Here is a 27,515-nt window from a genome sequence, read left to right as displayed (position 1 = left end):
TTGCATTCTGAATTCCGAATCACGATCTTTCTATTGATGAGGAACATGTTTCATTTACACATATGCAGAGTTTGCTTGCCCCCAGCAATCCACATAGCCGAATTGTACAGGTAATCTGAAAAGTTGATAGAAGCGTTACAAATGCTTGAATACAGACCTCCTTATTGCAGTTCGCACGTCTTAATACATCGATACATGATGCCAAGAAATATTCAGCGCCGAATTCATCAACTTCTCATCACGTTATATAGACGTAAGTCATCTTTAGCAGCGCTTAGGTGAAAGCCTCGAGAAGCTTTGTATCGGTGCACCGTCTAATGAACTTTTGCAGTAACTCTCTTGAGGGTAATGCCCACTTCCAAGCCCGAGCTTTGAGTCAACCACAATCACTTCAGACTTCTTTCTTCGACCAAGAAGATCATCGCCCACAGATTAGCGTGACAACTGCACGCTTTTCCCTAAACCGTCAGTCGTACCTGTTTCTATTGGTTTGCCAGACCAAGACAAGAAGACTGGGCATTAGAAAATCTCGCGCAATGGTCTGGGAACTGATTGGACCGTGGTTGTAACAAGCTAATGCGGAAATCGACAAGATCGACATTCACCCCCAGAACAAAGTTTAAGCCTGGAAATTGGCTGACTGGATGAATGTGGCAGCCCTCAGGTTTGTGGCGTGACATTGAAAGTCGACACTTCGACTCCATCGGCATTCAGCTCGAGTATATTTGAAGCCACTTGACCTTTAAACGACCACAGGGAGTAAGCCAAAGGTCATGGCGACTCGAGCCACAACAGATGCCCCTAGCACCAGAGACTTGTTCTGGTCAATCCAGATTTGTGTGCCATCGATTGCGTTCGTTGATACCCCTCAGCCACATTTCATGAGCTAGGCAATGCAAGCTGTCAATAAATCCGTGCCTTTCTGATGGCCTTCCAACCGGCCGGTGTCGCCGGCCTAGTCTCCGTCGTAGATCTGGGAGAGATCGGCACTCCGGGGCATCCACTCTCGGGAGGATTCATCAGATGAGATGGCACATCAGCCACAGACAACCCTCACAAAGATCATGTGTCGCATTAGCTTTGTGCCCGGCATCTATAGGAAGCTATACACAACTCCAACTCAGAATTCGACATGCTAGTGACCCGTGTGACCCCCTCATGAAAAGATCAGTTGATTAGACTATCACTCATGGCGCTCTCAAATGCAATCAAAGGACAATTTGGGAAAGACGTTTACATATTCTCTAATCACTGTTTATCTGTCACCTACAACCAACCAACCAACCTTCAAACCTCCATTTCGCATCTACCGAGGCACCAACGAGGCACCTCGAACTGGTCGGTGTCGAGTCAGCCGCGAAGGACGTCGAATGCTTCCTTGAGATATAACAGCATTCACACTCGACAATTGTCAAAGAGAATATATCGGCGAATTCTTCCAGCAAAGTAGTCCGCTATCCATCTGGATACGGACCCTTGGCTGCTCGGCCAAAAAGGGGGGTTTGATGATTGCCATATCGTACTGTTGCTGCGCATCCGCACAGTGAAAAGTAAGGAGTAAGGAGCCGTGCTACCACCTGCGGCAAGCTATTTTCGGAGTTTTATGACCGGGTATATCAGCTACGAAGTACATGCAGGAAGATTTTTCAAGGCTGCCACAAGGGACCCTTGATCTACAGAAAACGAGTACATTCCTCAAAATATGCCCGCGGTTGGCGAAGTACGAACACGCGGTGATACATATATCAAATTCTTCAACCTTACTAGCTGGGTATAACTGTCATATATCACAATCTTTGGTATCACTCTCTAGCAATCCTTTGAGCAGGATACTCCCCGAATGTACAGCGAGCAAGCCGCGCGTACAAGCCAAACATCTAGTATATGGCTACAGGCAGAGCGTTGCATGTCGAGACAAGTGAGGATATGTAAACAACTCTTCTGACGAAATTAGAAGGGCCAGGCCTATATGCTTTTTACCGGCTGCTTCTTGTCCAATCCCGTCACAATACACCGAGTGACTCGTTGACGGATTATGGAAACATTGCTGAGGCTTACCGCCAAATCTAGTGTCAGAATCGACCAGCCTCTCCTTTGGCATGCAGCAACACTAGCCAGCCTCAAAATAAAATATCATGCAGCCACATGGGGATTGCTCCCGTCTCTCTGCCGTTCCTGGCACCCTTGCAGGATCAAAAGCAAAATCCAGCAGTTCCCGTTATAGCATGTGAGAGAAAGGAATGACGGAGAAGAAGGTAGAACAGGAGATTTGAGATGAAGGATGCGGCACCATTGTCACTGAGAAGCTTGGCCGAAGCTTTGCTTTGTCGTCTTGTCAAAGAGCATTCCGTCTCCCCCCTGTCGATTTCTGTCTTACTTCGGGCTCAATATCCGGTGAGCCACACCCACTGAAAGCCGTGAGTTTTCTCTTTCGCGTGCAGTGTTATAGACACCCCCATAGACAGGCTCCGCACACCAGCCACGCTGCAGTGCTTTCTTAATAGCGTCCAACCCCCAGCATGCAATTCAGACGCGCAGCTCACTCGCCACAGTCAAAGGAAAAGAGCTTTCTCTGCTGATCAGCATTGGGCTGGAGCGTTGGGCAGACGGAACGTGTCAGGCATTGAGTGCGACAAAACAGAAGGGAGAAAAAAACATTAGATGTGGTTTTTTTTTTTTTGGCCCCCAGCTGTCCGCGTCGCAGTGCCCCAACAAAGACCCGATGACCAGACAGAAAAACAGATCACAGATGTCTTTTGCCGATGGCTGTCAGCAAAGAGCAGCGAAACGATCGCCCCCTCGCCGCGGCTAATGCATGGCATCGAGCATGTCTCCCACCAGCGACACGGTGTGCGCCCACATGAGCCAAGAAGGGGGGCCGAGACAGAGCTTGCGAAAACAGTCGGGAGTCCACATCCATTGATCCATTTGCTGTGTCGGCTGCTAGGCGACTTGTCGTGCGCTATTTTCTTCTCTCGGGCCTGGCTTGACCCAACGGTGAACGAAGATGGACACGCACAGCTGATTCGCCCGTTCGCTAACTCTTCGACTGGGTAATAAGACTCATGCGTGATGCCTCGCATACACACAGCACACCACAAAGTCAACCGCTGCTCGCTCTTTGAGCAAAGCCACAAGGTGGCGAGTAGCCTCTTGTTCGACGAGAGGGCGCCCACCCGGTTCTCGACTGCGCTCTGGCTTCCCACTTCTAGTGTGGAATTTTGGAGTTAGACAGCAGCTCTCATCTCGATCCGCACCAGGCACGAATATCATATATTGGTTGGTCCTCTTCGGTATGGAGTACCAAGCATTTGGTGGATGCAGCAGCCTCCATGCAAATATCCAAATTTAGCATCGCGGCAATCCACATGGTTCTCAATGCCGTAACTGATCTTCGGTGGGTACACGTGTAGAAACACCAGGTTCAAGACCACATCCATCCTTTTGCAATTTTAAATACTCTTGCTTCTTTATTACAGAAGCCTTCCAGGAGCAGGGAGATAGCATCGTCGGTATACAACCTATTGTGTCGCATACTCCTGCCGCCTCGGCGGAGCACGGCACTCCATATAGCGGCTCGAGGCCCTTGCAAAGAACGATATGACCCATGCCAAAGATTGCCACGGCGCACAAGCTAGTGTGCTACGACGTTGAGAAGCGGCCCAGTCACTTCGAGCCTTTCCCACCAAGCAGAAGAAACACTGGGTGATACAGGAATATGACACGCATATTGCTGCTCCACGCCGCATTGCTCCAAAAGCAGGTACTCTGTACCCCGTACTCGTACGTGCAAATGCTTTTCGACAGTCTCCTTTTTTTGCTGAACGGGGGAGGATCCTGGCAGCTCTGAGCATCCATACTAGTGACGCTGAGCTAGTGCCTGTACGAGGTAGGCTGTTCTCCATATATGCCCAACGTTCCGGGGCTTATTGGGCTTTGCTTTTCTCGCGTGGACGAAGCAATATCTGTACTGTACATACAGGTACGAGTGGTACATGCCCGTATGCCAAACTGCATATTACACCACGCTCCTTGTGGATATCCAGGGGCGGAGCTTCCCAACAAGGAAAACAAGTAAAAAATGACTTGAGATTCGTCCAAGAAAATAATAATAATTCAATGGCATTATCTGCGTGACACATATGTAGTCATATTCCCATTAGGCGATGCATGTCCTGGCCTAGAGCCTTCTTCCCGTAGCGTGTATATCATATGTCGACATCCCATGTCCTCCCACCCATTGTAATACCCAGACCAAGAGGTGATACCCTCCAAAGAAAAAAAAGCCGAAATTACTCGTGTACTATATCCTAGCTAAATGCGTGTACAGCCGGATCCAAACCACCCTATGAAATCGAAAAAAAATAAGAATAAGAAAAAGAAGAGAAGAAAGGAAGAAGAAAAAGGAGGGAGAGAGAGAGAGATCAGGAGAGCGGTTGCCAAACAGTAATGATCCGGTTGGGGGTATTCGAATGCAACAAAAGCAACCAGACATTGTGAGCCCAATCCCGTCCAGCAGAATGGGGGTAGACGACGCCGCAACCGTCCCACAGCTCCAGGTAAAGATGGGTATGCAATCGCAACGTGGTAAATCCAAGGCGCCTTGGTATCTTTGAAATTATCATCAACACCTTCCAACTCCAGCACAGAATATCCCTCTTTCATGCCCGCCTCGCTCGAATTACTGTGGGTTCCTGAAAGAAAGAAAAACAAAATTAGAACAGCAAGGATATGTGCCATTACAGCCGCAATATCTCTAGAAAAGGAGCCGAAGAGCCAGGCCAGTCGGGACGACAGCAGGGCCTTCGGGTCCGTCGTCAATGGACATCTCCCAATCTCGTTTGATGCTTGGTTGTTCAACCACATCCTCAATTTCTAGCTGCATGTCTTGGCCCTCCCTCAACTCCTGGACGAAATCATCGTCTATTTCGACCTCGATACCGGCCGGCTTCGTCACATGAATGGTCCGGACTATGAGGGATGCGTCGAGTCCCCACTTGGCGGCGATCCGGCCGTTGAGTTCCCGGAGCGTGCGCGATGAAAGATAGATGGCCCTGTGGTACTCCTTCTTCCCAGCCTCTTGTCTTCCCGAGTAAGCAATGTAGAAGCAAGCCACCGGCTTGGCTGGCCGCTCAGGCGGAGGTCGATAAGTCGGGTCGACACCTAGAGCCTCAATCCATCCACTTAAGGTTCCGTCTTCCTCCGTTTTGCTGATCGTAGTGGGGTTTTCAACCCTCTTGACTCCAGTAGAATCAAAACCCTGCCACTGTAATCCGGGGCCGATAGCAGATGCTTGAGATGCTAGAGAGAGTGAGCTTGGGGAGGGAGATACCAACGAGCCAGCAACGGAGCTGTGTGTGCTGCGAGCCTGCCAATTGCTCCCTTCACGCAAAAAGTCTGCCTTGCCTGGTAGTGATTCGCCCTGCAGTGATACAGGATGCAAGTCGGGGTCATCGAGTTCATCGCCCCGTAGATATAAAACACTCACGGGCCTCGTGCTCGTGAACATATCTTGAAGCGTCTGCAGCTTGAAATGCAAATCATCCTCCAACGTCAAGCGGGGGGCTGCGCCACCAGCAGAGCTGGCTGAGGACATGGACCAAGTTCTTTTGTGTTTGTGCTTGGCAGGTATTCCTCCTTTTGCCACAGCTCCCGATCTCTTTCGTTTGAATTCCTTCAGCCCACTCTCAGCTTGCGCAATCTGCTGTTTGAGCTTGTCAATCGACTTCTTCACATGGGCAACATCGTTGGAGAGCTTTCGTTCAGCACCGTGATCCCTAAACAGCTTGACTTTGCAATAGCATGTCTCAGGGGCGGCATCTGGAGGCGACGGTAACTGATCTGCAGAGAAAAGGCTGGTCTTAGCGCAGAGCCGTACGGGAATGCCCTTGACACCTTTCGAGTGGCTGAAATCGGTAGAGAGAAAGTTGAAGCGGACAGGGATGTTGACTTCGGCGGCACCATTCAAACCGGGCGTCCATACGACGGAGAAGCCATCAAAGGAGGAAGATTCCAGCTCAACCCGCGTTCTCTTGTCATCACCTTCGGCGGGTTGGCCAGCTTCGACATACTCGACAGCTTGTAAACGACCACCTCTTTGATGAGCCTCATTTGTTCCCCTGCCCTCTTTCCATAAGCTCCAGCAAACGCCTGGTTTCTGTCGCTGCTGCTCATCTTCAAATGATATGCGCACGTACGTCCTGTATCTAGTGCCAGGGCTGATAGGAACTGCTGTACCTGTGTCGACGATGGATAACGTATAGGCTTGCCCCTTGTTCAAGTAAGTCACCGGGATCTCAGTGGAATGCTTTACCATAGCCGTGGGGGCATTCAGCGTGGAGTGAAACCGGAATTTCTCAGCAGATGCCGGGAGAGGATGAGTGATCGGAATTCCCATTAGCTGCTGCGGGTGTAGCGCAGAGGCAATCGTCGGGATTCGTTCCTCTGACGGATCCGAGTCCATTGGAGATCCATCATGATCCATCGTCTCGTAACCCGTATCGTGGTGTACGAACTCGGTCGGTACGCCGGTTGGTACGAAAGCTGGCTGCGGAGGTGGTGCCTGGACGAAAGCCTCAAAGGGGGCGATTGGAAGTGTGTCTATTGTAGGGAAGCCCGCCAGGTTGGGAACTTCAATGCTTGGTTGGATGATGTCGAGTGTCGTTGGTACCGATAGGGGTGTTTCTAAGCCAGTGGTTATAGCCATTGCGGAAGGGGGCACTATCTCAACTGCATGAGGCGGAAGCAAGGTGCCTGATCCTCCAGGTGTGGGAGGATAGTATGCTTGAGGACCTGCAACGCCTGTCACGCCTGGAATGCCTGGAACACCAGCAACGGTTGTAACATTAGTAACGCCCGTAACGCCGGCAACGCCTGGTGTGAGGGGGTTGAAGGTAAAGGCATTGGCATCGAGGAGTGAGGGTGTAAATCGCCAAGGGTCATTAACAGCTCGTGGCGTAGGGTCCATGTCTCGAAAGGCTGCAGTTTCCATATGTGCTCTATCGTGTTCCTAGTTAGCACTCGAGGGAACTAAGTCGTTATAAACAGAAGGTCCAAGTAGACAAGCATAGCTTGACCATGATGCGCCGGCTTTTGATCAGGGGGAAGCTCAACCTACCTCTCATTGACGGGTGCATTGATAATGGGTTGAAAGACGGCAGTGGTTGCCTGAGAGATGGCAGGTGCGGCGGGCTCTGTGACTCCGGTAGAGACCTCTGGGAACTGCTGTCTGAAATCTGCCAATAACTCATCATCAGGCTTCCGCGCGCTCGTTCTACAAGTATCAAACTACGTTAGTATATCAAAGTTGGCAAGTCAAAAGCTGGGGAGGTATGGAGTCGAGGCTGCGCAGTTTTTTCTTTATCATGATATCCACCTAAAGCCCATGTGCAAAGTCGCTAAAGCCATATCAGGCTGATTTGGAGTTTCGAAGATAGCATAGGCCGCGGAGAGACGGGGACGATGTACTCGCGATGGGCAATACAGAACAGATAAAAGGCGCCTCACCTTGAACGAAACATGTTTGCGGCGATGCGAAGCGCCTGTGTGCCCCGAGACGCTTATCAAGATTCAAAAAGAACCTAAGAGAAGTGTTTGAAATTCAATCCAGCCTGGTTCTGTGGTCCTGCCCTTTCACGCAAAAATGGTACTCCTGTTTGCCTCTTACGTGTCGTCGTAGCGTATAGGCGGTCGAGCTACTAGGGAAGAGAGAGGAGTGCGATAAGCCGCATAAGACAGTTGTTAGAGGCGAGAGGGTAGGATATGACTCTCAGAGGCCAGCAAAACCGGGGAGCTGAAGCTGGCTGTGACCGCGATGCTCATTCACCACCTCGGAGAGTTCTCCGCCGCTGTAAGCGCAATGCCGGTGACACGAAGGCGCCCTTGAAACCGTTGGCAGCTCTCAAAAGCCGGGCCGCCAATCTGGCAATGCTTGTAAGTCGTCTCCTTGTCGGATTTGCAGCGCGCGGGACGGAACGAGGGGAGGGAGCGACGGGGGATGTCAAAACGGGAGAAACGATGGTACGAAGTGAAGAGAAGAAAAAGTATGATCAAACGGGCGAGCAAAGAGATGTTGCCTCGAAGGCCCCGTCGGCTGGTGATGGAGGCGCTGGGTCGGGTGTATATTAATTAGAGACGCAACTGGCGGCGGGGCCAAGCTTTCGATCTGGTCGCTTTTTCCCCTAGTAAGAGCTGGCCTGATGTTCTGGACCGTCTTAGGCGTGGAGCCCCTGTGCTGTGCTTGTCTCGCAACGCTGTGGCTCGCCCTTGTCCCCTGCTGTGGCTCCGTGCTTTGGGGGTGCCGTGGTTGGCCTTTGGGGGGATCTTTGTTTTTTTTTTTTGCGCAGCGGTGCTCGAGGATTTCTGGTGTGCTGGGGGAGGGGGGTGGTGCCGCCATTGAGGGCTGCATGGGGCAGATGCGACAGCGGATCGAAAAGTGAGTGGTGAATCGGCACACCCCGAGGAGCGTTCTTAGGTTCATGGGCAGTAGCTTTATGCAGTGCTAGTCCCAGGTAGTAGCGCTGTCGATGGAGAATTTTCGCTGGGGCCGTAGCAGCTTAGTTTCGGTAGCTCCTCGTACAGTAGTGGCTGACAGAGGACTCAGGCACTCGTTCGGCATGTGGATGCGCGCGCGGTTGAATATTTTTTTGGCCTTGCCCAATCAAAGTAGTAGGAGGCAGCCAGTTTGTGAGTTGAGCGAGATGGTGGGAGAAGAGAGTCAGATATGTGGATGGAGGAGGATGAAAGAAGATTTGTGAAGGCGAGTGGTAGAAAGGAAGGACTCGGTACAGAAGAATAGGGAAGAAACCCCCATCGGTAAGAGTTACTAAGATAAGGTAGGTACCTGCCTGGATGGATTGAAAAAGCGCACATGGCAAGTACGGACGGGATGCGATGTGCCTCAGCCAGCTGAGCAGATGATTTGATACTGTCTGTACAGGGTTTTTTGTACAGTATAGTACAGTCCACTACATGGTCCGCCTTTCTTTCTACTGACTCTGTAGAATGTGCATCGTGCGCCGTTCAGCTCCTACCTACTAACTAACAGGTGGCATCCATCCCTAAAATGCATTGAAGCAGAGCCCAGTAACAAACAGCACGGGTGCTACCTAGGCGGCATCGTCTGCATGCATGCACACCGAGTCGTTTCTGGCCACGAGAGCCGGAGCTGCAGCTGCAGCCTGCGCCGTACTCGTACGAGTGTACTTGTATACTTCCCCCCAATTCAGCAGGGTCGCACCGTGCGCGATACAGTGCGCATTCACCGCCCGCCATATCCCGCTGCAGACAGCATCTGAGGCCTGTATCCGGACAATCCTCCGTCGAGCAAAGCACTTGGCCGTGCCATTTGCCGTTCGCCATAACGCCAGCGACTCTGCTAACACGGCCTTAGCCCTCTAGCATCGTTACTTGGTCTCATTCCTCGGCGCCACCAGCCACGAGGCTCCCTGTCTTGTCTCTACATCGAAATCAATTTGCTAGCGCGACGCTGGACAAGGTGCACCGGCCCTCGCTAGCTTCGCTTTCCGCTATGTCAACGCCCCTCTGGTTCGTTTCGCTTCTCTTCCCTTTGTTTTAACGGCTGGCATGGGAGCCGGGCCTGTTCAATAATCGACGCCGTACTCGGACCAAGACGGGATGGAGGCCTGTAAGAGTACCGGGAGGCATTCGATATCTCATCGCTGCCAGAAGAGCTGGAAGGGATACTCCGTACTCCAGACTCCAGACTCCAGACTCCATGTGAAATGCCTGAGTGGGTAAACCAGCATCTCCTCCGGCCGGCGACCAAAAACTCTACAAGCGAGTTCCGTGTTCCCGGGGGTTAGCAAGAACCCGGTATGTCAGAATCGATGCCACTATCACAACTGAATATTACTGTTTCTACTGTAGTACCTACAAAACACCAAGCTCATCAGATGATACTCCGGCACTCACACTTGCTCGCTGACACTGATATTAATAGGTAGGTAGCAGCAGGTACTTGCTCTTCATGCCGGCTTCTGATAAGGCGACAACAGCCTCCGGAGGGAGGTCGCTATCCGCCGTCCCACGCTGCTACCCTCGGCCGCCGGGTGCAGAAGAGCCCTGTCGAATCTCCGAGGCAGGGTGTGGTCCCAACATGAGAAAATAAAGAAACCTATGGAAGGCGTTCTCTTCATCGCCTAGCGGCCAGACCCGTTGCAGGCCGTGTGGCTGTGCCCGCGCGACTACAGCTACTTGTGGTTGTATGCAAGGAGCACAGAATACCACTGCCGCTGCCAGTTGCTTACAAGGGCAGCATGTGCTCTAGTTGGTATGCCCTTGCTTGCATTAAACCGAAGCATTCCAAACGGAGTACAAAGACACGGTGTGACCAAGGCTCTCGAGAACCAATCGACTACGTGTTATATACATATACCCGCACGCTCACTCGCTGATGACTTTTCTCGAAAAAAGGGAAAGAAAAAAGAAAAAAAGAAAAGAAAAAAAAAAAGCAAAGGGGACTAGTCACGGCGTAGCATGGGATGGCATCTAAGAAGGTGGCGATTTTGCGGTCCGTTTGCTCGGCCGCCGCGCCATCTACGAGCAATTCGGCCCTGTCATTGCTTAGACTATAACCCTTGCGTGCTTCTAATTTTCAGATATCTAGGTAGAAATGCATCAATTGGGTAAAAATGCATTGGGTCTCAATCTCTTGGCTGCTGCTTAACGCCGGCTACATCCATGCTTCTAGGGGCCGTCTTTCTATCAACTATCAAAACTACACACGCCGGCTCTGGTCCATCCCCTTTTTTTTCCCTCTTGAACAACAGAATCTGAACAAAGGGAAAAAGGAGCTTACGGGACGCCCTACGGAACATGAGCCTCGTCAAACCGTTCAGTGGGGGTCATTTGACTGTTTAAGCCTACAGTTGAGCCTCTAGCCACCTGGGAGCTGTAAACTTTGCACGCACTTTGCACGGCATTTCGGGGTGGATGGTCGAGTCGTATGATCCGGGAGTGGCAGCTAGGTTCGCATGCACCCAAAGACTCTCATAGGTTCCCGGGGTGGCAAACTGTGGCGTATCAGGCATCAAACCTCACTACCGTATTGATGCTGATTGGTAGGTGTAACATTGAGGCGACGGAGAGGTTTATGCAATTTATTTAGTATCGCAGGGTTTATGGTAGGACGTAAACTTTTCATAGATAATGATTTCTTATATGTCAGTTTATACTACGAAATAGGATCTATGATAAAGAAACAACGGTTGTATTTTACTTGGATAGCCTGAACGTGGTTGATTCAATGCCTGGTATATGGATGGATCAAGTATAGTTCTACATTACATCCATCTACTCACCTACCAAGCAGTATATTTCATCTTTCACAACATACATAAATTATCAATTATTGCCATTGTAATGACGTGTGCGAAATCTCCGAGACATGCATACACGTACACGTACACATCAAGCTTCACCTGTCTGGATACGCATCTGTAAGAGGCAGGACTTGGCATTTTCAAAGCCGATATTAACCCATCCTCACAAGTTGTTGCAGCTTATTCATATTTTAAGTCAATGTACTTTATAGCAGCTCTTTTTTTCATTCTCATCTGACCACTTGATTTCTTTTAGTTGTTTGTTTTTAATGTAGATTTTCCGTAAGCCGGTCGATCAAAGCATCCAGAACAGATCTGCAAGTGCCTAACTTAGGCCGGTGCCAAACCAACCCCGGACTATTGTTTTTAAAAAAAAAAGAGGATCCAACAACTAAGATACGTGCATGGAACCAACGTCTCTCCCTCTTCATTATCAATGTTAGAACCTCTCAATCCGCCACTCTCTGCTAATCTTTTCTAATATTCCGTTCCGCCGTCTTAGTTCGCTGCAAAGTTTTGCATATGGATCCATAAATTATCGCCGTGGAGGCCGCCGTCATCACAATGGCAACCTCGCTTCCGTACCACGAGCCAGGAATCGTCACAATCCTTATCCAGACGTCCTTCCTTCTCCTCCTCAATGTCGCCAACTTTGTGCTCGATCATAGTGTCTACTGTGGCCTCCTCGGGCAGATATTCGTAGGAGTAGCTTGGGGAACGCCCGGAGCCAAATGGCTGAGCGAAGAAGCTGAGCAGGTTGTTGTCCAATTGGGCTATCTTGGATTGCTGCTCTTGGTATATGAAGGTAAATCCATTGGGTCATTCAATGACTAATTTTTTATCTACATAAGCTAAACAAGCCCAAACAGGCGGCCTGTCAACCTCTTTAGGTGCCCTCAGGGCCAATCTTTGGCTATCTTCATGCGTTGCCATTACCGGTATTAGCGTGCCCATGGGCCTCTCCTTCGTCTTCCAGAAGCTCAGTGGTGCAACGCCTCTTCAGGCGTTTGCTGCCGGTGCAGCGTTATGTTCTACGAGCCTTGGTACGACATTCACTGTGCTTCGATCAACTGGTCTGATCACGTCCAGGCTCGGTGTCGTGCTCACCAGTGCCGCCATGATGGATGACGTCGTCGGCCTTGTCATGGTCCAGATCATCTCCAATTTGGGGTCGTCCGGTGCTGAGATAAGTGCCATCACTATCGTTAGGCCGCTTCTAGTATCCATCGCATTTGCCGTATGCGCTCCTGTTGTTTGTGTCTTTGTGGCCAAGCCGTTCACTCTGTGGTTGAACTCTTGGAGGGTGAAACATCCCCTAGGACACATCAATCAAATTTGCAACAAGAGAGGGACACCATGGGTCATTCATACCTTTATTTTGGTTGGCTGTATCACTGGGTCAACATACGCAGGCACTTCTAATTTATTCGCTGCCTATATTGCGGGCGCAGCCATCAGTTGGTGGGACTCTGAAGTACCTCATCCTGCTGATGAGAATACGGCATCAGAAACATCACCTCCAGTGCAAAATCAAGCCTCTGGACAATCAGAAACAGATTATACTATGATTTCTCAACATACTGATTCAGAACCCCAGAGATCAGATGCCTCTGGAATGGCTACTTTCGAAAGGTATTATATGCAGCCCCTCGAAAGGATCTTGAAGCCATTCTTCTTTGTAAGTGACTTTGTCTAATGACTAATGACTTCTCTAATCATCCAAGGCATCCATTGGCTTCTCTATCCCAATCACCGAGATGTTCAAAGGCTCCATTGTATGGAAAGGGATCGTATATACCGCTCTGATGATGGTCGGCAAATTACTATGCGGCGCTTGGCTCCTTCGCATCTCCATCGCCTCTCTTCTGCCCACCAAATTATTAGACTTTGTCAAGCATCCCAAACTACAAATGGCACATTTCTGGGGTCGAGTTCACGAAAAGCCCAAGACATCCCCTAACACAGCCTCTTCGCACGCAACCCAAATCCAGGAGCCTTCGTCAGCATCTCAATCTAGCCGAGAGGTAGTCACGCAAACGACACCCTCTCATTCTGATCCTGCTGGAACCAATCCGCGATCAATCTACCCTGCTTCTATATTGGGCTGTGCAATGACTGCTCGCGGCGAGATTGGCTTCTTGATTTCATCCATTGCGGAAAGTAACAAGATATTCTCTTCGTCGCCGACTGACAGCGGAAAGAGTTCGGAAATATTCCTCATTGTTACGTGGGCGATAATGCTGTGCACAATCCTAGGACCTCTATCGCTGGGACTTACTGTGAGACGAGTGAAGCAGCTACAGCAGGGCATTGAGAAGCAAGATCGCCTGGTTCAGAAAGATGTGCTTGGTGTCTGGGGTGTTTCTTGAGGGGCCAGCTAGAGTACTACTCTAGTTGGGATATCGTGTTGTATATTACCTAGTATACAAAATGAAATAATGAACTTATGACCGTATGAAGAATTAGAATACTTTCAAACTCTACGAAAACCCAATTTCAGCTACTAATAGCTCTGAACGGAGTTGCTTATCGGTCTTACTTCTAGCAATGCATCACACTTTGATACATAGACACCTTTGAATCAGGCATCTTCTCCGTAATAATCAACCAGTGGCTATACGAAGTAACGCTTGCTTAATACAAACTTCAAGAGTTTGTTAATTTATTACCCAGGATTGTGGAAGCAGTCCACCAACAACATATTGTGCCTACTAATGAATCACTATGTCAGGAATCACAGAGTATAATTACTCATCCTCCGCAAAAAAAGTTTTCTCGTATATACCAAACTATATATTTTCATTTTTTTGCATCTAGCGTACAGTTTCCCCAATGCTTGTACTTGATCTGATGCAGACGGCACTTGTGACTCAAGATAAGCTCCAGCCAGAATATGCCGTCCGTCACCCCACCTTAGAGCGCCACACCGAAAGCTTCACCGCGGTGAGAAATTTCCACCACAGCCCTTGCTAGTTGAGTCACCCATGCTTGTCGCAAATCCAACTTCTCCCACCACAAATCCTCCAATTCCAAACGCTCCTCCAAGCTTCGCCTTTTTGCGCCGGGACTCTCGCCATGTCGCACAAGGGAAAGAACAGCGCCGGCTCGGCAAAGGGCAAAAAACCCGCCAAGTCGGGCGCAGAGAGCAAAGGCGAAGATGTTCTGCAGGCTGTGGTGCGTCCAGTCATCGCGGGGTTCTGTTGAAGCGATGGCTAATCACTGATTTGCGCACAGGTTCTCGCAGACTCGTTCCAGGACAGATTCAAGCCCTTTACAGTAGAGAAGCCGAGAGTATGTGGACCTTGCAAAGCTTGAGGAGCTTGATTGAGACTGTGGCCGCCAGCTGACTCCCATCAACTACAGTGTCTTCTGCCGCTGGCCAACACCCCTCTTATCGAATATACGCTCGAGTTCCTGGCCATGAACGGCGTTCAGGAAGTCTACATTTACTGCGGCGCACACACAGACCAGGTCGAAGATTACATCAGTCACTCTAGATGGGCGTCGTCGTCAAAATCGTGTCCGTTTTCGGTGCTGCAGTTTGTTCGAGTTGCCGATGCGAGATCGGTTGGCGACGTCCTCCGCGACATGGACAAGCGATCGTTGGTGGACGGCGATTTCCTCTTGGTGCATGGTGACCTGGTGTCGAACCTGATTCTAGACGGCGCCCTGGCAGCCCACCGAAAACGAAGAGAGACGAGTGCCGCGAATATCATGACCATGGTCCTGCACAGCGGAGGACCCGCGGATCACAGGACCAAGACGAACGGAATCACGCCAGTGTTTGTGGTGGACACCAAGACTCAGCGCTGTCTTCACTACGATGAGATGAACCCCTTGCAGAGCGACCACTACCTCTCCATGGACCCTCTCATTGCCGACGAGCTGTCAACCGAGTTTGAGATACGAGCCGACCTGATAGATGCTCAGATCGACATTTGCACTCCCGAGGTCTTGGCTCTGTGGTCAGAAAGCTTCGATTATGAGCTTCCAAGGAGAAATTTCCTGCATGGTGTGTTGAAGGATTGGGAACTCAACGGCAAGATGATTTACGCTGAGATTTTCGAGGACGGCTATGCTGCTCGAGCAAGCAACCTGCAGATGTACGATGCCATTAGCAGAGACGTCCTAGGACGATGGACGTTTCCCTTTATCCCTGAAAACAACATCATGCCCAAGCAGACGTACAAGAAACACAGCAACAATGTTGTTATCGAGACTGGCGCTTCTCACGCAGCCGATGCCAAACTTCAAAACTCAGTCATTGGAACCAATTCTAGCATCGGATCTGGAAGCAGAATCGTCAACTCCATCATTGGCACTGGTTGCAAGATTGGCGCCAATGTCACGCTTGAGAACTCGTTCATTTGGAACAACACCACTGTGGGAGATGGCACCGCCATATCACAATCCATCTTGGCTGGTGACGTAGTCATCGGTAAAGGCTGCACAATACCTACCGGATCTCTCATCTCCTACGGCGTTCACATTAGCGACTCCATCTCCCTTTCTACAGCTGCGGTACTCTCCACCGTTACTTCCACAGGCAAGCAGGTCACCAAAGACACCAAGCTGCTCGGTCCCGACGGCAACGCAGCTCCCTTCTTCGACCCCGAAGACGACGAGCTCGACGACGAAGACCCCTCCAGACTCCAAAAGTCTCTCATCTACTCCCTCGCAAACTACAACCTATCCACCTCATCCATTTCAACGTTTGCCTCCGATGTCGACTCCGACGATGACAACGACAGCAACTTCCTTGCCACCGACACTGCCCACTCCAACAGATCACGTCTCTCGTCCTTTGCCTCAGACGACTCGGCCGGCAAGATCTCCTTCCACACCGATGCCGTCCACGGCTTGCTGGACGCCCTGCGTGCCGATTCTGGCGACTTTGACTCTGCTAAGCTGGAATTCATGGGCCTGCGTCTAGCCAACAACGCATCCGACGCCATGATGCGAAAGGCCGTCGCAACGGCCTTCACCCGCCGCGCAGTCGAGCTCGTCACCCCCGAACACGGCGGCCTCGACGCCAGTAAGGCGGCAGACAGGGCCTTCACCGCGTGCAAGGGCGCCTCCAAGTTCGTCAACGAGGTCGGTGTTGGCGGCGGCGAGCCCGCGCAGGTCGAGTTCATCCTCGCCCTACAGCGCGCCCTACAGCACTACTCCAAGGGCCAGGAGCAGAGCAAGGCTGCTACGCTTCTCCCCGCTATGCTGCAGCAGCTCTATGCGCTGGACATTTTGGAGGAGGAAGGCATTCTGGGCTGGTGGGCGGATGCGCGTGCGGTGGAGGGTGAGTCTATGGCTGCTTTGAAGGAGAAGTGCAGAGTGCTCGTCGAGTGGCTTGAAAACGCATCAGAGGAAGACGATGACGACGACGACGATGATGATGACAGTGATTAGACGAACCAAAAAGTAAAAAGTAAAGAAAAAGGATAAGCACAATGATACAAGACAAATGAACCAAAATCAGCTCGAAGAAAAGACAAGAAGAGTAGTAGAAAGAAAAAAGGGGTTGAGGAGGTAGCGAGATTCGCCCAAGCTGGGTATCATTTATATATTGCCTCATCTGATAAGCTTAATCCGAGCTATGTCTTGAAAACAAAAACTAAAACGAAGATGCATGCCGTCCCTCCAGCCTATTTCTCAATATGCATGTTCCCTTAAAGCGCCATGTTCGCCCTAAATTGCCTGAAAATGCCCTCCTTTGGACGCAATTTCTCTTGTGGATGAAGCAAAGAAAAGACCCATACCCTCCGTTAATACCAGTACCGTACCAAAAAGGAAAAAAAAGGAGAAAAAAAAGGAGGGAGTTGTGATGCCTTGCTGTGACCATTCTTCTCCTCCAGCTCGTCCAGTCTTCAGAACGCTAGCTATGTTCATATCCATATTAGATATCAATATAAGCAGCAGCCATCCTACTTCTAATAGTAACTCTGTAGATCTGAACCGTTGGATGGCTGTCCGCCCATTGGTCGACCCCGGCCAAAAGAGCCCGGGGGAGCATCATTGGACTGACCCTTGGGATCAACGTCATCGAGAGATCGGTAGCCATGGCCACCACGTCCGCGTCCGCCTCGTCCGCCCCTGGAGGCACGATGGCTTCGGCCAGGGTTTCCGCCCTTATTGCGGCCCCTTCCAGAATGAAAGCCTCTGGACTCATTTCGGCCGGCATACTGAACCGACCGAGCCGCCCATTCTTCATCTGCATTGTGCTTGCGCTTGTGGGACTTGTTGGCAAAGAGACTCTGGTATTCGTCTTCCTTGGGGTCCTCTGCCTCAATGCGGAGAATCACCTTTTCGCCGACAGTTGTCTCAAAAGAAAAGCGCTCTTCTACCGGCACAGGCTGCCAAGCAGTAATCTTCCCAGCATCCATAGGGCGAGCGCCTTTTCTAAGGGCAAGCACGACAAGAGGTATGGGGTTGTCGGTGTGAAACTTTGCAGTGTGAGGCACAGGGCGCACGCACGCAGCCCAGATGGAGTTGTCAAAACAGGCTGTGCCTGTGACCTCCCACAGCATCTTGCTGCCCATGCCGCCAACCTTTTCTAGTATGCTTGTGGGACATGGCCTGGGGCAGATGAGGATATTGTTCGCATGGAACTTGAGGTCGTTATTCGATACGCTAGCAGGAATCTTGGCGAGCTTCAGAAGCTTCTTAATGTCGTCGCCGCCTATCATATAGCTAGTGAAGAAGACTGTCTTCTTGATCATGAGTTTGCTCTTGGAGGAGGGCTCTTTAGTCAGTGTAGTGTTGTGTTGGTTGATCATGTGCTGGACTTCGGCGACTTCAACGACGGGGTCAAGAAGGGTTGACGAGTCGACCACTTGGACAACGTCGGCTGTGATGGGGCCTCGCGTGGGCGCTTCGGTCTGACGTCTGTTGTATTCGGCGAAGAAGTCTCGGAATCCCTTTGTATGCCTGGGGCGGTCTTCGTACACTTTGATCTCGGTCGCCTGCTGGTACGTCTCCATGAGGGCCTCGAAAAACAGCTGCTTGAAGTGCATTGTGTTCTGAAAGCTCTGGTTTGCAGGGCTGACTCTCGGTTTCAAGCTGACCATGTCAAACTCGAGTCCTTTGCTTGTCACCATCCTTTTGATCAACTCGCCAAAGCCATGCTCAGAACGGCCCGTCAACAGCACGCAGAGAGCATCTGGCTGCTTCGTGCTTAGCTTGACAAGATCGGCCACTTTTTCGTTCCACCAGCCCTCCCAGGCTCGTTCTTCTTCCTTCTCGGCGCCTTCGCCAGTGGCTGCAAGTATGCGGTTGTCATGCCACCACCCGCCATTAGAAAATGCCTCTTGGGTCGCGAGCAATCCTATCGTCGGGCCAGTCCACAGAGTCGGGTTTGGCATGGGGGTTCGAAATACTGAGGGTGTCTCCAGGTCAGTCTTGGAAATATAGATTAACTGGTGGTGGGAGAGCAAGGGGCAAACGTACGTGTGTTGTCGAAATCGTAGACATGAAGAACTCGGACCTTGTCAACAGCTAGGACGATCAATTAGCCCCGGAAACACGCAGAAAGAGCACATGCAGCATGACGAACCTGGGAGCTGCTTCGTCAAGATGGACCATCGGCCGAGAGCCGTGACTGTGAACTGCGAGCTCTTGGCGCCATGGTATGCGCTGTACGCTGATGCCATGGCGCTCGATAGAGAGGAGGAGAGACGGCGAAGACGAGCGGCGACGGTAATGCTGCGGGATTGGGATTGGAGAGTGCTGTGCGTCTGTTGCTGTTGGCGGCCTGAAGTCGTGATGCAGGCGCTGGGCCAAAGTTTTTGGGCCGAGCAGATGTCGAGGGTCAGGTTGGAATTTCTTGGCTGTATATAGCTGGAGGCGGCTGTATAGCGTGTGCAGCGCCTGGCCCTTCTGAAGGGGACCTGCTTTAGTGGGCTGTGCCACTGGAGGTCAGCAGCAATACGCAATACGGCAGTGGCTGCTCCTCTCCCGTCATATTGATGTGCCCTTACCCTGCATTCATCTCATTTCTGCCAATTCATGATCGTCTGGGGAGCGATTGGAGCAGCGATTGAGACTTTTGAGTTTTGGTGCTGCGAGCTGTGTCTGATGTGAGATTATCTCATCAACTCTGCTGTTTTTAGCTGGCGAAGCCAATTGTAAGCTGATCGAATGAACTTACCGCCGAGGAATGATGAGGGTGGCGATTGGGTTGGCGCTCTCACCCGCTTTGTGCTTTGTTTCGATCTATGAAAACGGCAGAGTCGGGGCTTGACTTTGCCGTTAAGAGCGAGTGCATGTGATCTCATCACATCGATGCAAGTTCTAGCCCTGATTCTTATTTTGCTAACTCAGCACCCCGCGATTCCGAGGAAGTTCAATATCGTAGCAGAATGCGGAGGAAGAGCTACAGCTTAAGCTCAGAGTACCCACCTCGTATCTAGATGCCCATTTCCTTGAGAGGTACAAACGAGGGCATGTATCTACTCTTACACATAATAAGCTTGCCTTGACTTCTGCTACTTGCAGCTATATTCTCCCAGTACCTATCTGGTACCATCACGGGCTGAAATAGCCACGACTTCCCTCGGGATCATTTTTATACTTTTCATGGCATCTCCGGCCAGCGCAGCCGTGCGCTTCATGGCTGGTTCCAAGAAGGCGCCTCAGGGCATCTTGCAATTGCGACTGCACGTCAAGCCCGGAGCGAGTAAGAATAGAGAAGGCATTCAGGCGGTCACTGACGACGTGATTGAACTTTGCGTTGCAGCTCAGGCTAAAGATGGTGAGGCCAACCAAGCGGTGATTGAGGTTCTCAGCGAGGCCCTGGACATTCCCAAGTCGAAGTTGGTTCTGGCTCAAGGCGCGAGATCGAGAGATAAGACGGTGGTTGTGCAGGATATCAAGGGCGATGGAACTACGTACGCCAATACAATTCTCGAGCTGCTTCATAAGGCTAGCTCCGAGGCCTCATGATGGTCGATAGCGCGATTTTATCTATGGCGAGGTTCGTCGTTGGATAAAGTCCACATGGTTCTATTCCTTCATCTTCGCCGGTGACTCAACGCCGTGCGCTCACCCCGCCATTTATCAATCTTCGAAGTTGGCTGCTTCGTACATGCACTTCAGCATGCTTTCCAACACGCATGGCGGCATTACTATTTAATGAGCTTTGGAGCCGAATGCTTTGCGACACGGGAATATGTTGTAGAATAAGCGTCAGTTAAACGAATTCCATCATGTCTGAGCCGACCTTTACCATTCAAGCTCTCCAGCTGCAAGATGTGCCCGAGGCAGCTCAGCTCAGCAGCGATGCCTTCCTGACGGATCGCCAAACCCAGATGAAAGCTCTGGGCCGAAACCCGTTCGATATGAAGAAATACCACACGGAGAGCCTTCCCGAAATGCTGAAATCACCTCGATGCGTGATATTAAAGGCCGTTGACAAGGAAACAGGGGAATTTGCTGGCTTCTGCAACTGGGGACTCATCGGATTTTCACCCGAAGAGATGCCCGTAGTGGAGGGCAGGATCCAACCTCCCGAGAGGCCAGCCGTAGCTCCGGCGGAGCAGTCAGAAAATGAAAACGACAAAGAAAAGGAAAAGGATAAATCGTCAGCGGTAGAACCAAAGCCCAGTCCCGATGCAGACCCAGAAGATCCCATTGAGCGACTCCAGGCACTTACAGGCGCCGACTTGGATGCATGGCAGAAGGAAGTGATGCCCAAAGGCACCAAATGTCTCGTGGTCATCGGGCTTTCTGTCTCACCCAAATTCCAGCGACGAGGTATTGGGTCAGCGCTGCTTCGCTGGGGAACCAAGATATGCGACGAAGCAGGCGTCTTTGCCTGGGTTCACTCGTCGGAGCCGGCGTGGAAGATTTACGAAAAGGCAGGATTCCAGGTGATCCGCACGCTCGACGTGGATCTGGACGAGTACGCTCCGTGTCCCCCTCCGGACGAGGGCCCGGATGCCAAATGGGGTCATTATGTCTTTCGATATATGAAGTATTTTGGCTCTAAGGACTGAGGGCGGTTATCGGATGGACGTTGCATGTAGCATTCCAAGGCATCTAAATATACCATCCATCTCTTGTCCGTGTCTCACCATGCTCCATTTATAGAACATGTGCTTTGCATATGAGCATCTACAGATGTTTATCTGAGATTAAACGGCAAATCCACATAAGCTTGCCAAGATTCGAGCATTGCTGGATACAGTACTGATCGGCATTGTGCGGGGAGAGGGATTCGGTAAAGGAGAGCCCGAGCAAGTCAGATTCCGACCAGGTCTCAGCTAATATTGAATGAAAAAAAAGGAGAGGCTTAATGAATCTCTGCAAGTATATCATGCCCCGTGCAAGGGAAGTGACAGGGCTATTTTACTTTTCTAAATAATACTCAAGGCGAGCAATTGTTATACATCGAGGACCAGCTCTGAGAATAATCGGAGCTGGTTCCGGCCTGCTAGCTTGGATATTTCATCCATGTTGTGCTTCAGATTGAAGATGGATTGAAGCTTTTTAGGTTGAGACCTGGGCCGCGCTCCTATAACCCTGCATGTCTTGCTCTATTTACGGCAGCGCGGCGTGCGTGCCTACGGACCGTGTTTGCTCCGCTGGTCTTAGAGTTGATTTATTTTTAGAGGCTCTCAAAATAATACTCGTACGACTATACATTTCAAGACAAATTTACCTAAACGCGCATCACAAGCATACAGCTGATGCTACAAGGGCGTGGTGTTGTAAGTGAACAGATGAACTCTGCCTGCAAAGTACTCGTACAAAGCAGAAAGTGGCAATCTTGCGGAAGGCCGGTCCGCTGAGCCTAACTGGAACGGAATCAATCCAATACGACCTTGACGGGAGCTGACCCGAGGACCTGAGCAAGTGGCGGCACAGATGGCCTGCCACACGCATGTACCTGTACATACCTGGCGCACACTCGTCCACATCTTCACCCGCCCGTATCTTTGCAGATGATGAACATCTTGCTGCTTGTCTCATCCCATCCATTGCATCAGCCAATCTGTGTCTAGCTGGGCTCTGCTAAGCACTCCAGCTTGTACCGAAACGACGGAGTCCAATTACAAGCGTACGGGGATCGCCGACAGCGGATCCTGTGTCCAGACTTGCAGCGCATCATGCACGCACCAAAGCCGACGATTTGATGCTGGAGAGACACCATCCAGGCGCGTGCTGCAAGGGAGATTGATGTCCATGATCTCGACTGATTAGAACAAAAAAACAGGGCATGTTGCCATTACTCTTGCTAATGTGCTAACAAGCGAGCATCGCGGACCTTCTATTCGTCGCCGGCTAGGAGCAAAAACGGCTGGGTGTGCGAGCCGATCGAGGTGTAGTCGCCGTGCCGGGCTTCTTTTCAGCCCCGCAAAGCGCCCATCGTGAGAAGTGCCCAATTGGCATGCATCACGGCTAGAAAAGGGTTGAATATTCTTGCTTGAAGCGGTAGGCGCCCAAAAAAAGGAAGTTCCCCCCTTGTACATGCATACAGGCGCTTTTGCCCCCCCCCCCCAGATAGTAATAAATGACACTCCCTTTCATCACCTGCTTCCCTGCATGATTTGTTCAGGTGGCTGTTTATGGGGGCAGAGCTGATAAGTGCACACATACACGATCCAGAAGACGGCGTACGAGTATGGGCATCGTCGAGATTGCACGGCACACACGTGTATCCCGTCCCAGGCGCGGCTTATCTTGTGAATGGCTACCTCGTACCTCCTTTTGTCTGCCTTGGTTCCCAGCTAAGATGCTCACTAGCACCGCTCATTTTATACCATGGGCAGACATCGAGATGATAATGCTCTGGAGACACTACTGCGCTTGTTCAGGTATAGGGGTTGAGTTATAAATTGAGGCTAAAAAGCTTGCCAGCTTTTAGCAAGGAACTAGCTCTACCACTAAGATGGAAGTGAAGAGCTAACAAGAGACTCCATGCTCACGCAAAATACTTCCGCCAGCCTGATTCAGATGTCGCCAATCCATGGTATTGCAGAGCACCCCCGGCGTGGTGGAGGCTGCATACGATCAATCCAATCCAAGCAAGCATCAAGCGCGCAGAGAGTACGAGTACATGCCTGTGGACGAGTATTTACGAAGACTCACATGGCGGGGGGCTCGTATAAGTAAGGTATTATAAGCACACGTTGGTCTGGTATGTTGTGTTGGGATTGGATGCTTGCCACTTTGACACCATCTCGACAGGTACAAGTGCAGGTGCAGGTACATGTGGCTGACACTGCGCTAAAGCAATAAACAACGTCGAGAACAGACCAGGCGAGAAACAAAAAGAAAAAACTACATGGACCTAGTCTATCATCTGCCGGGCCTTGGCGCAGCAAAAGAAAGAAACAGGTACGGGGGCTGGCTGAAAAGTGGCCATTTAAATTGGCAAGAAAAACGCTATTGCTCCCTGTACTCCGTAACAGTAGCCTCGATACTGGATGCTCCGTGTGAGGGACAATGCGCCACACGGCCCTAGCGCCTGGAGATGCCCCAAGAAACCAAGAAACGAGGCTTGCATGTACCGTGCACTAGGGACCGCCACACGGATCTGGCTAAATAGAACACGGAACACACGATAGCTCCCGGGCTTTGGATTTGAGACCCCCCTTCTTTTTTTTTCTCTCTCTATTATCCCCCCTGTGGGTACACGTTGATTTTTTTTCTGGAATGATTCCTCTGGTATTAGTGAAAAGGAAAGACGGGGTCGTACTAGGTGTCTTGTTGCGTGTGGTTCCTGTGTTCTTGTTGATTTTTCATTTCCTTGCTTGTATTAGATGCATGATTCCCATGTTCTCTCTACCTCCCCTAGCCGCATGAGGGATTGACTGCATGTGCCTGCCTGCCCGCCCGCCCGTACATTTCAAGTCATTGAAGTATCAATACCTGCACAGCACTGCACGAGCCCTTAGCAGCTAGCAATCTAATCGCTATAACTGGCACCGCTCCAGCACACTTGCAGCGCTGTTGCCCTCTGAACCACCCACCTGATCTTCCTTGTTAGCCTAGGCCCCCGGCCCACCCTCCATCTCGGGCCATCCATTCGCCCATTCAACGGAGCTGGGCTAAACCGTCCAACCTCGATCCAGCCAGCCTCGACCAGCCAGGCTTCGAGGTCAATTGCTTCGCTCTCCAGAAGAGTCGAATCTCGCTCGCCGACTTGCGACGTCATTTGCCAGCTTGACGTTTGACGGTGCATAACATTGGCTCCGTCCTTCTGCCAGCCCGGCGCACCGCTTCCGTGTCCGGGGCGCTTTTTACGTCCTTCTGCCGTCGCTCCGGTCCGCCAGCCAAAAAGGCCAAGCCCAAAAGGCCCCCAGATTCAAACCATCAACGCTCGTCCGACCCGACGGGAGAAAGAGAGAGATTGAGAGAGCAGAGCAGGAAAAGGAAAAGGGACTTTTGACGCAAAATCTGAGCGAGTTCTGGCCCGCCTCTGCGACTGCAGCTTTGTCGATTCTTGGCCCTTCGCTGAGCCTCAATTGGAGGCGCGTCGCTTCCTCGCATATTGCCTCTTTTGATCCCGCTCAAGACCACCGACTCGGCCCAGAATGTCCGGGACAGAGGCTGCCACTGCCCCAGGCGGCGGGGGAAACAATGCCAGTGAATTTGTGAGTAGGGACTCTTCTGCTTTGCCTTGCCGTATAACTACATGAGTGCTAATCGGATTGATGATGTCAAGGTCCGCAAGCTGTTTCGGTAATTGCTCGCCAACAAACCACATCTCTCTCCGCACCCGACTGACGTTGCCTTAGCATGCTCGAAGACCCGTCACACCAAGATGTAGCTCGATGGGGAAAGGATGGCGATTCATTTGTGGTTGTCGAGGTGGGAATCATCTGGTTTACAGCTTGATATCTGCGTGCGCTCTTATTGACTTTTTATCCATAAAACAGGGCGAAAAGTTTACGAGATCCATCCTACCGAAACATTTCAAGCACAGCAATATGTCTAGTTTTATTCGACAGCTCAACAAATACGACTTTCACAAAGTCAAGCCATCCAGCGATGGCGACTCAGCCTCCCCAAATGGCAATGTAAGTCCCTTGGCCGATGGAATACCCCCAAGTTACACTACGTTGGGGGGCGCATGACTAAGAATTGGGACTCGATGTGCAGATCTTGGAGTTCAAACATCCCTACTTCCGCGTCGACAGCAAAGACGATTTGGATAACATCCGCCGAAAAGCGCCGGCCACGAGAAAACCTCAGGTCGCAGAGGACTTCACCACGAGCCAGCATGTCAGCGTCATATCAGAGCAGCTGACGGCTACGCAGCAGCAGGTGCAGCAGCTCCAGGAGCTGTTTGCCGACGTTTCGCAAACCAACAGGCTTCTCGTCAACGAGGTTCTCACCCTGCAGAAGATGCTCAATGCACAGAAGCAGGCGCAGTACGAGATGCTCAACTACCTCTCTCCTTACAACCACAACCGGAATAATGGGATGATGAGCCACTCGTTGAACTCGAACGGCAACATGCCGACGGGGGATGGAGACGAAGCTGTGCCGGAGCTCAGAAGAGCGCGAGAGCTGCTTTCCAGCGTCGCGCCCGACGCCGTAGCCGATCGTGAGCTGGAGCGTCTGCATGACATTTACGAATCCCCCGCAGACTCGGCAACCATGGTGACCCCCGTATCGATGCCGATGATGCATGACCCTATGAATGACATTAGCCGGTACCCCGTTTATCCTGTAGGACAGACTGTTGGCATTGATCCTTTCCACTCGGATCACATCAACAAGATTCCATATGCTATCCCCAACGAGGGCAGTGCCGGTCCCATGGACCAACACCAGCAGCACCAGCAACAACACACGCCGCAGCCCGGGTCATCCAATCAGATAAACAACGTGCCTGGCTCGGCGGAGAAGCCTGTGTCGTTGTGGGGACCAAAGAAGCCTGTTGTATTCCTGGTGGAAGACGATCCCACATGTGCCAAGATTGGCATCAAGTTTCTCAAATCCATGGGCTGCGATGTTGAACATGCCGTAAGTGAATTGCATCCCCCCAGACCGGAAACAATGAGAGGACGCTGCGCAGCGCACGGTCCCGCGTTACATGTCGGTGATGTTTAGCGGCTAACAACTTGCAGAATAATGGCGCGGAAGCATACAACAGGATCAGTACCGTTGGTCGTGACCATTTCGACCTGATCTTCATGGACATCATCATGCCCCGGTTGGATGGTGTATCAGCAACCATGTATATCCGCCAACACTGCCCAGCCACACCCATTATTGCCATGACGTCAAACATTCGTCCGGACGAGGTGAATGGATATTTCGAGCATGGTAAGTTTTGAAAAAACTGGAGAATAATCCGATGGTTGAACCTCTTGCTGACTGTGGCACAGGGATGAACGGCGTGTTGGCCAAGCCATTCACAAAGGAAGGCATGCTCAAATCTGTCAAGCAAAACCTGCAACACCTGTTGAAGAACCCGCCCACCCAGTCGGACAACGGGCACGGGTCTGCGTTCATCATGAACGTTCCGTATCTGAACACGACGGGCAACCCCATCAAATTCGAGTCACCAACTCCACCTGCAGGTGCCAGCGGCTCGAACTGGTCCTCCGGCCACATGTCTCAGAACGGGGTCGACCAGGGCTTTGGGCTCATGGACGGAAGCAGCCAGTATAACATGTCGCAAAGTAGAGGCGCGTACTCGACGATGGATGCTTCCTCTGGCCGTATATCCGACCATGATAGCCCACCGGAGAAGCGGCAGCGTTTGAATAACTCGCAACGAAATTATGCTTAACGCCAAGGCTGATGATTAATTCTGCGCATCAAAGATGCTCTGTTGGATGGACCATTTTTGTCTTTTCCGTCTCCTCAATCCCCTACCGCTTTCCGCTTTCAGCCATCACCCTCCCCCCCTCTTGTCGACTCATTGCATGGAGACACTTTGTTATCGGCGTTGTAACTTGTTTTAAACCCAAGGAGGAGCCTTTTTGGAGGAGCCTTTTTCTTATTTTTGTTTTTTATCCTCCATCCTCATAGATGGATGCCTCCTGTTGTCCTGGGATTTCTGGTTGGGATGATGATTTTGCGTACCGGTTGGATATTTTTGTCGGGGCATTTTGTGGCAATGTTTCCTAAAGGAGAAGGAAACGCTATATTTTGTTCTCATGTTTCTTTTTTTGAATGAACGAAAATCGGAGTTGTGATGATGTATGCTTTGACTAGGTCATG

General features: G+C 51.1%; 7 protein-coding genes across 7 annotated transcripts; 5 read left to right on the top strand and 2 right to left on the bottom strand.

The window, feature by feature from the left end:
• Positions 1 to 4,756: 4,756 nt before the first annotated feature.
• T069G_03122 (CP2 transcription factor domain-containing protein) lies at positions 4,757 to 7,520 on the bottom strand (the record flags this gene model as incomplete). Its single annotated transcript, XM_056170332.1, has 4 exons — positions 4,757 to 6,792; positions 6,874 to 6,998; positions 7,118 to 7,273; positions 7,507 to 7,520. 4 exons carry the CDS (start codon positions 7,518 to 7,520, stop codon positions 4,757 to 4,759), a joined length of 2,331 nt encoding a protein of 776 aa, XP_056031224.1.
• Positions 7,521 to 11,906: 4,386 nt separating this feature from the next.
• Positions 11,907 to 13,711, top strand: T069G_03121 (sodium/hydrogen exchanger family domain-containing protein; the record flags this gene model as incomplete). Its single annotated transcript, XM_056170331.1, has 4 exons — positions 11,907 to 12,147; positions 12,212 to 12,799; positions 12,851 to 13,020; positions 13,067 to 13,711. 4 exons carry the CDS (start codon positions 11,907 to 11,909, stop codon positions 13,709 to 13,711), a joined length of 1,644 nt encoding a protein of 547 aa, XP_056031223.1.
• A 706-nt stretch (positions 13,712 to 14,417) lies between these two features.
• On the top strand, positions 14,418 to 16,745 carry T069G_03120 (eIF4-gamma/eIF5/eIF2-epsilon domain-containing protein; the record flags this gene model as incomplete). The annotated part of the gene is made up of 3 exons (XM_056170330.1): positions 14,418 to 14,516; positions 14,577 to 14,633; positions 14,706 to 16,745. The coding sequence occupies 3 exons, from the start codon at positions 14,418 to 14,420 to the stop codon at positions 16,743 to 16,745; spliced, it is 2,196 nt and encodes a 731-aa protein (XP_056031222.1).
• Positions 16,746 to 17,266: 521 nt separating this feature from the next.
• On the bottom strand, positions 17,267 to 18,985 carry T069G_03119 (uncharacterized protein; the record flags this gene model as incomplete). Its single annotated transcript, XM_056170329.1, has 3 exons — positions 17,267 to 18,711; positions 18,783 to 18,830; positions 18,889 to 18,985. The coding sequence occupies 3 exons, from the start codon at positions 18,983 to 18,985 to the stop codon at positions 17,267 to 17,269; spliced, it is 1,590 nt and encodes a 529-aa protein (XP_056031221.1).
• A 925-nt stretch (positions 18,986 to 19,910) lies between these two features.
• T069G_03118 (uncharacterized protein) lies at positions 19,911 to 20,276 on the top strand (the record flags this gene model as incomplete). Its single annotated transcript, XM_056170328.1, has 1 exon — positions 19,911 to 20,276. One exon carries the CDS (start codon positions 19,911 to 19,913, stop codon positions 20,274 to 20,276), a length of 366 nt encoding a protein of 121 aa, XP_056031220.1.
• A 263-nt stretch (positions 20,277 to 20,539) lies between these two features.
• Positions 20,540 to 21,328, top strand: T069G_03117 (acetyltransferase (GNAT) family domain-containing protein; the record flags this gene model as incomplete). Its single annotated transcript, XM_056170327.1, has 1 exon — positions 20,540 to 21,328. One exon carries the CDS (start codon positions 20,540 to 20,542, stop codon positions 21,326 to 21,328), a length of 789 nt encoding a protein of 262 aa, XP_056031219.1.
• Positions 21,329 to 24,871: 3,543 nt separating this feature from the next.
• On the top strand, positions 24,872 to 27,081 carry T069G_03116 (HSF-type DNA-binding domain-containing protein; the record flags this gene model as incomplete). The annotated part of the gene is made up of 7 exons (XM_056170326.1): positions 24,872 to 24,931; positions 25,003 to 25,019; positions 25,076 to 25,148; positions 25,217 to 25,357; positions 25,440 to 26,309; positions 26,414 to 26,612; positions 26,675 to 27,081. The coding sequence occupies 7 exons, from the start codon at positions 24,872 to 24,874 to the stop codon at positions 27,079 to 27,081; spliced, it is 1,767 nt and encodes a 588-aa protein (XP_056031218.1).
• Between the last annotated feature and the right edge of the window lie 434 nt (positions 27,082 to 27,515).

The sequence above is a fragment of the Trichoderma breve genome, chromosome 2, assembly GCF_028502605.1.
Source record: "Trichoderma breve strain T069 chromosome 2, whole genome shotgun sequence".
NCBI lineage: Eukaryota > Fungi > Ascomycota > Sordariomycetes > Hypocreales > Hypocreaceae > Trichoderma > Trichoderma breve.
The sequence above is the reverse complement of the archived record's forward strand: the minus strand, read 5'-3'. Positions and strand labels throughout refer to the sequence as shown.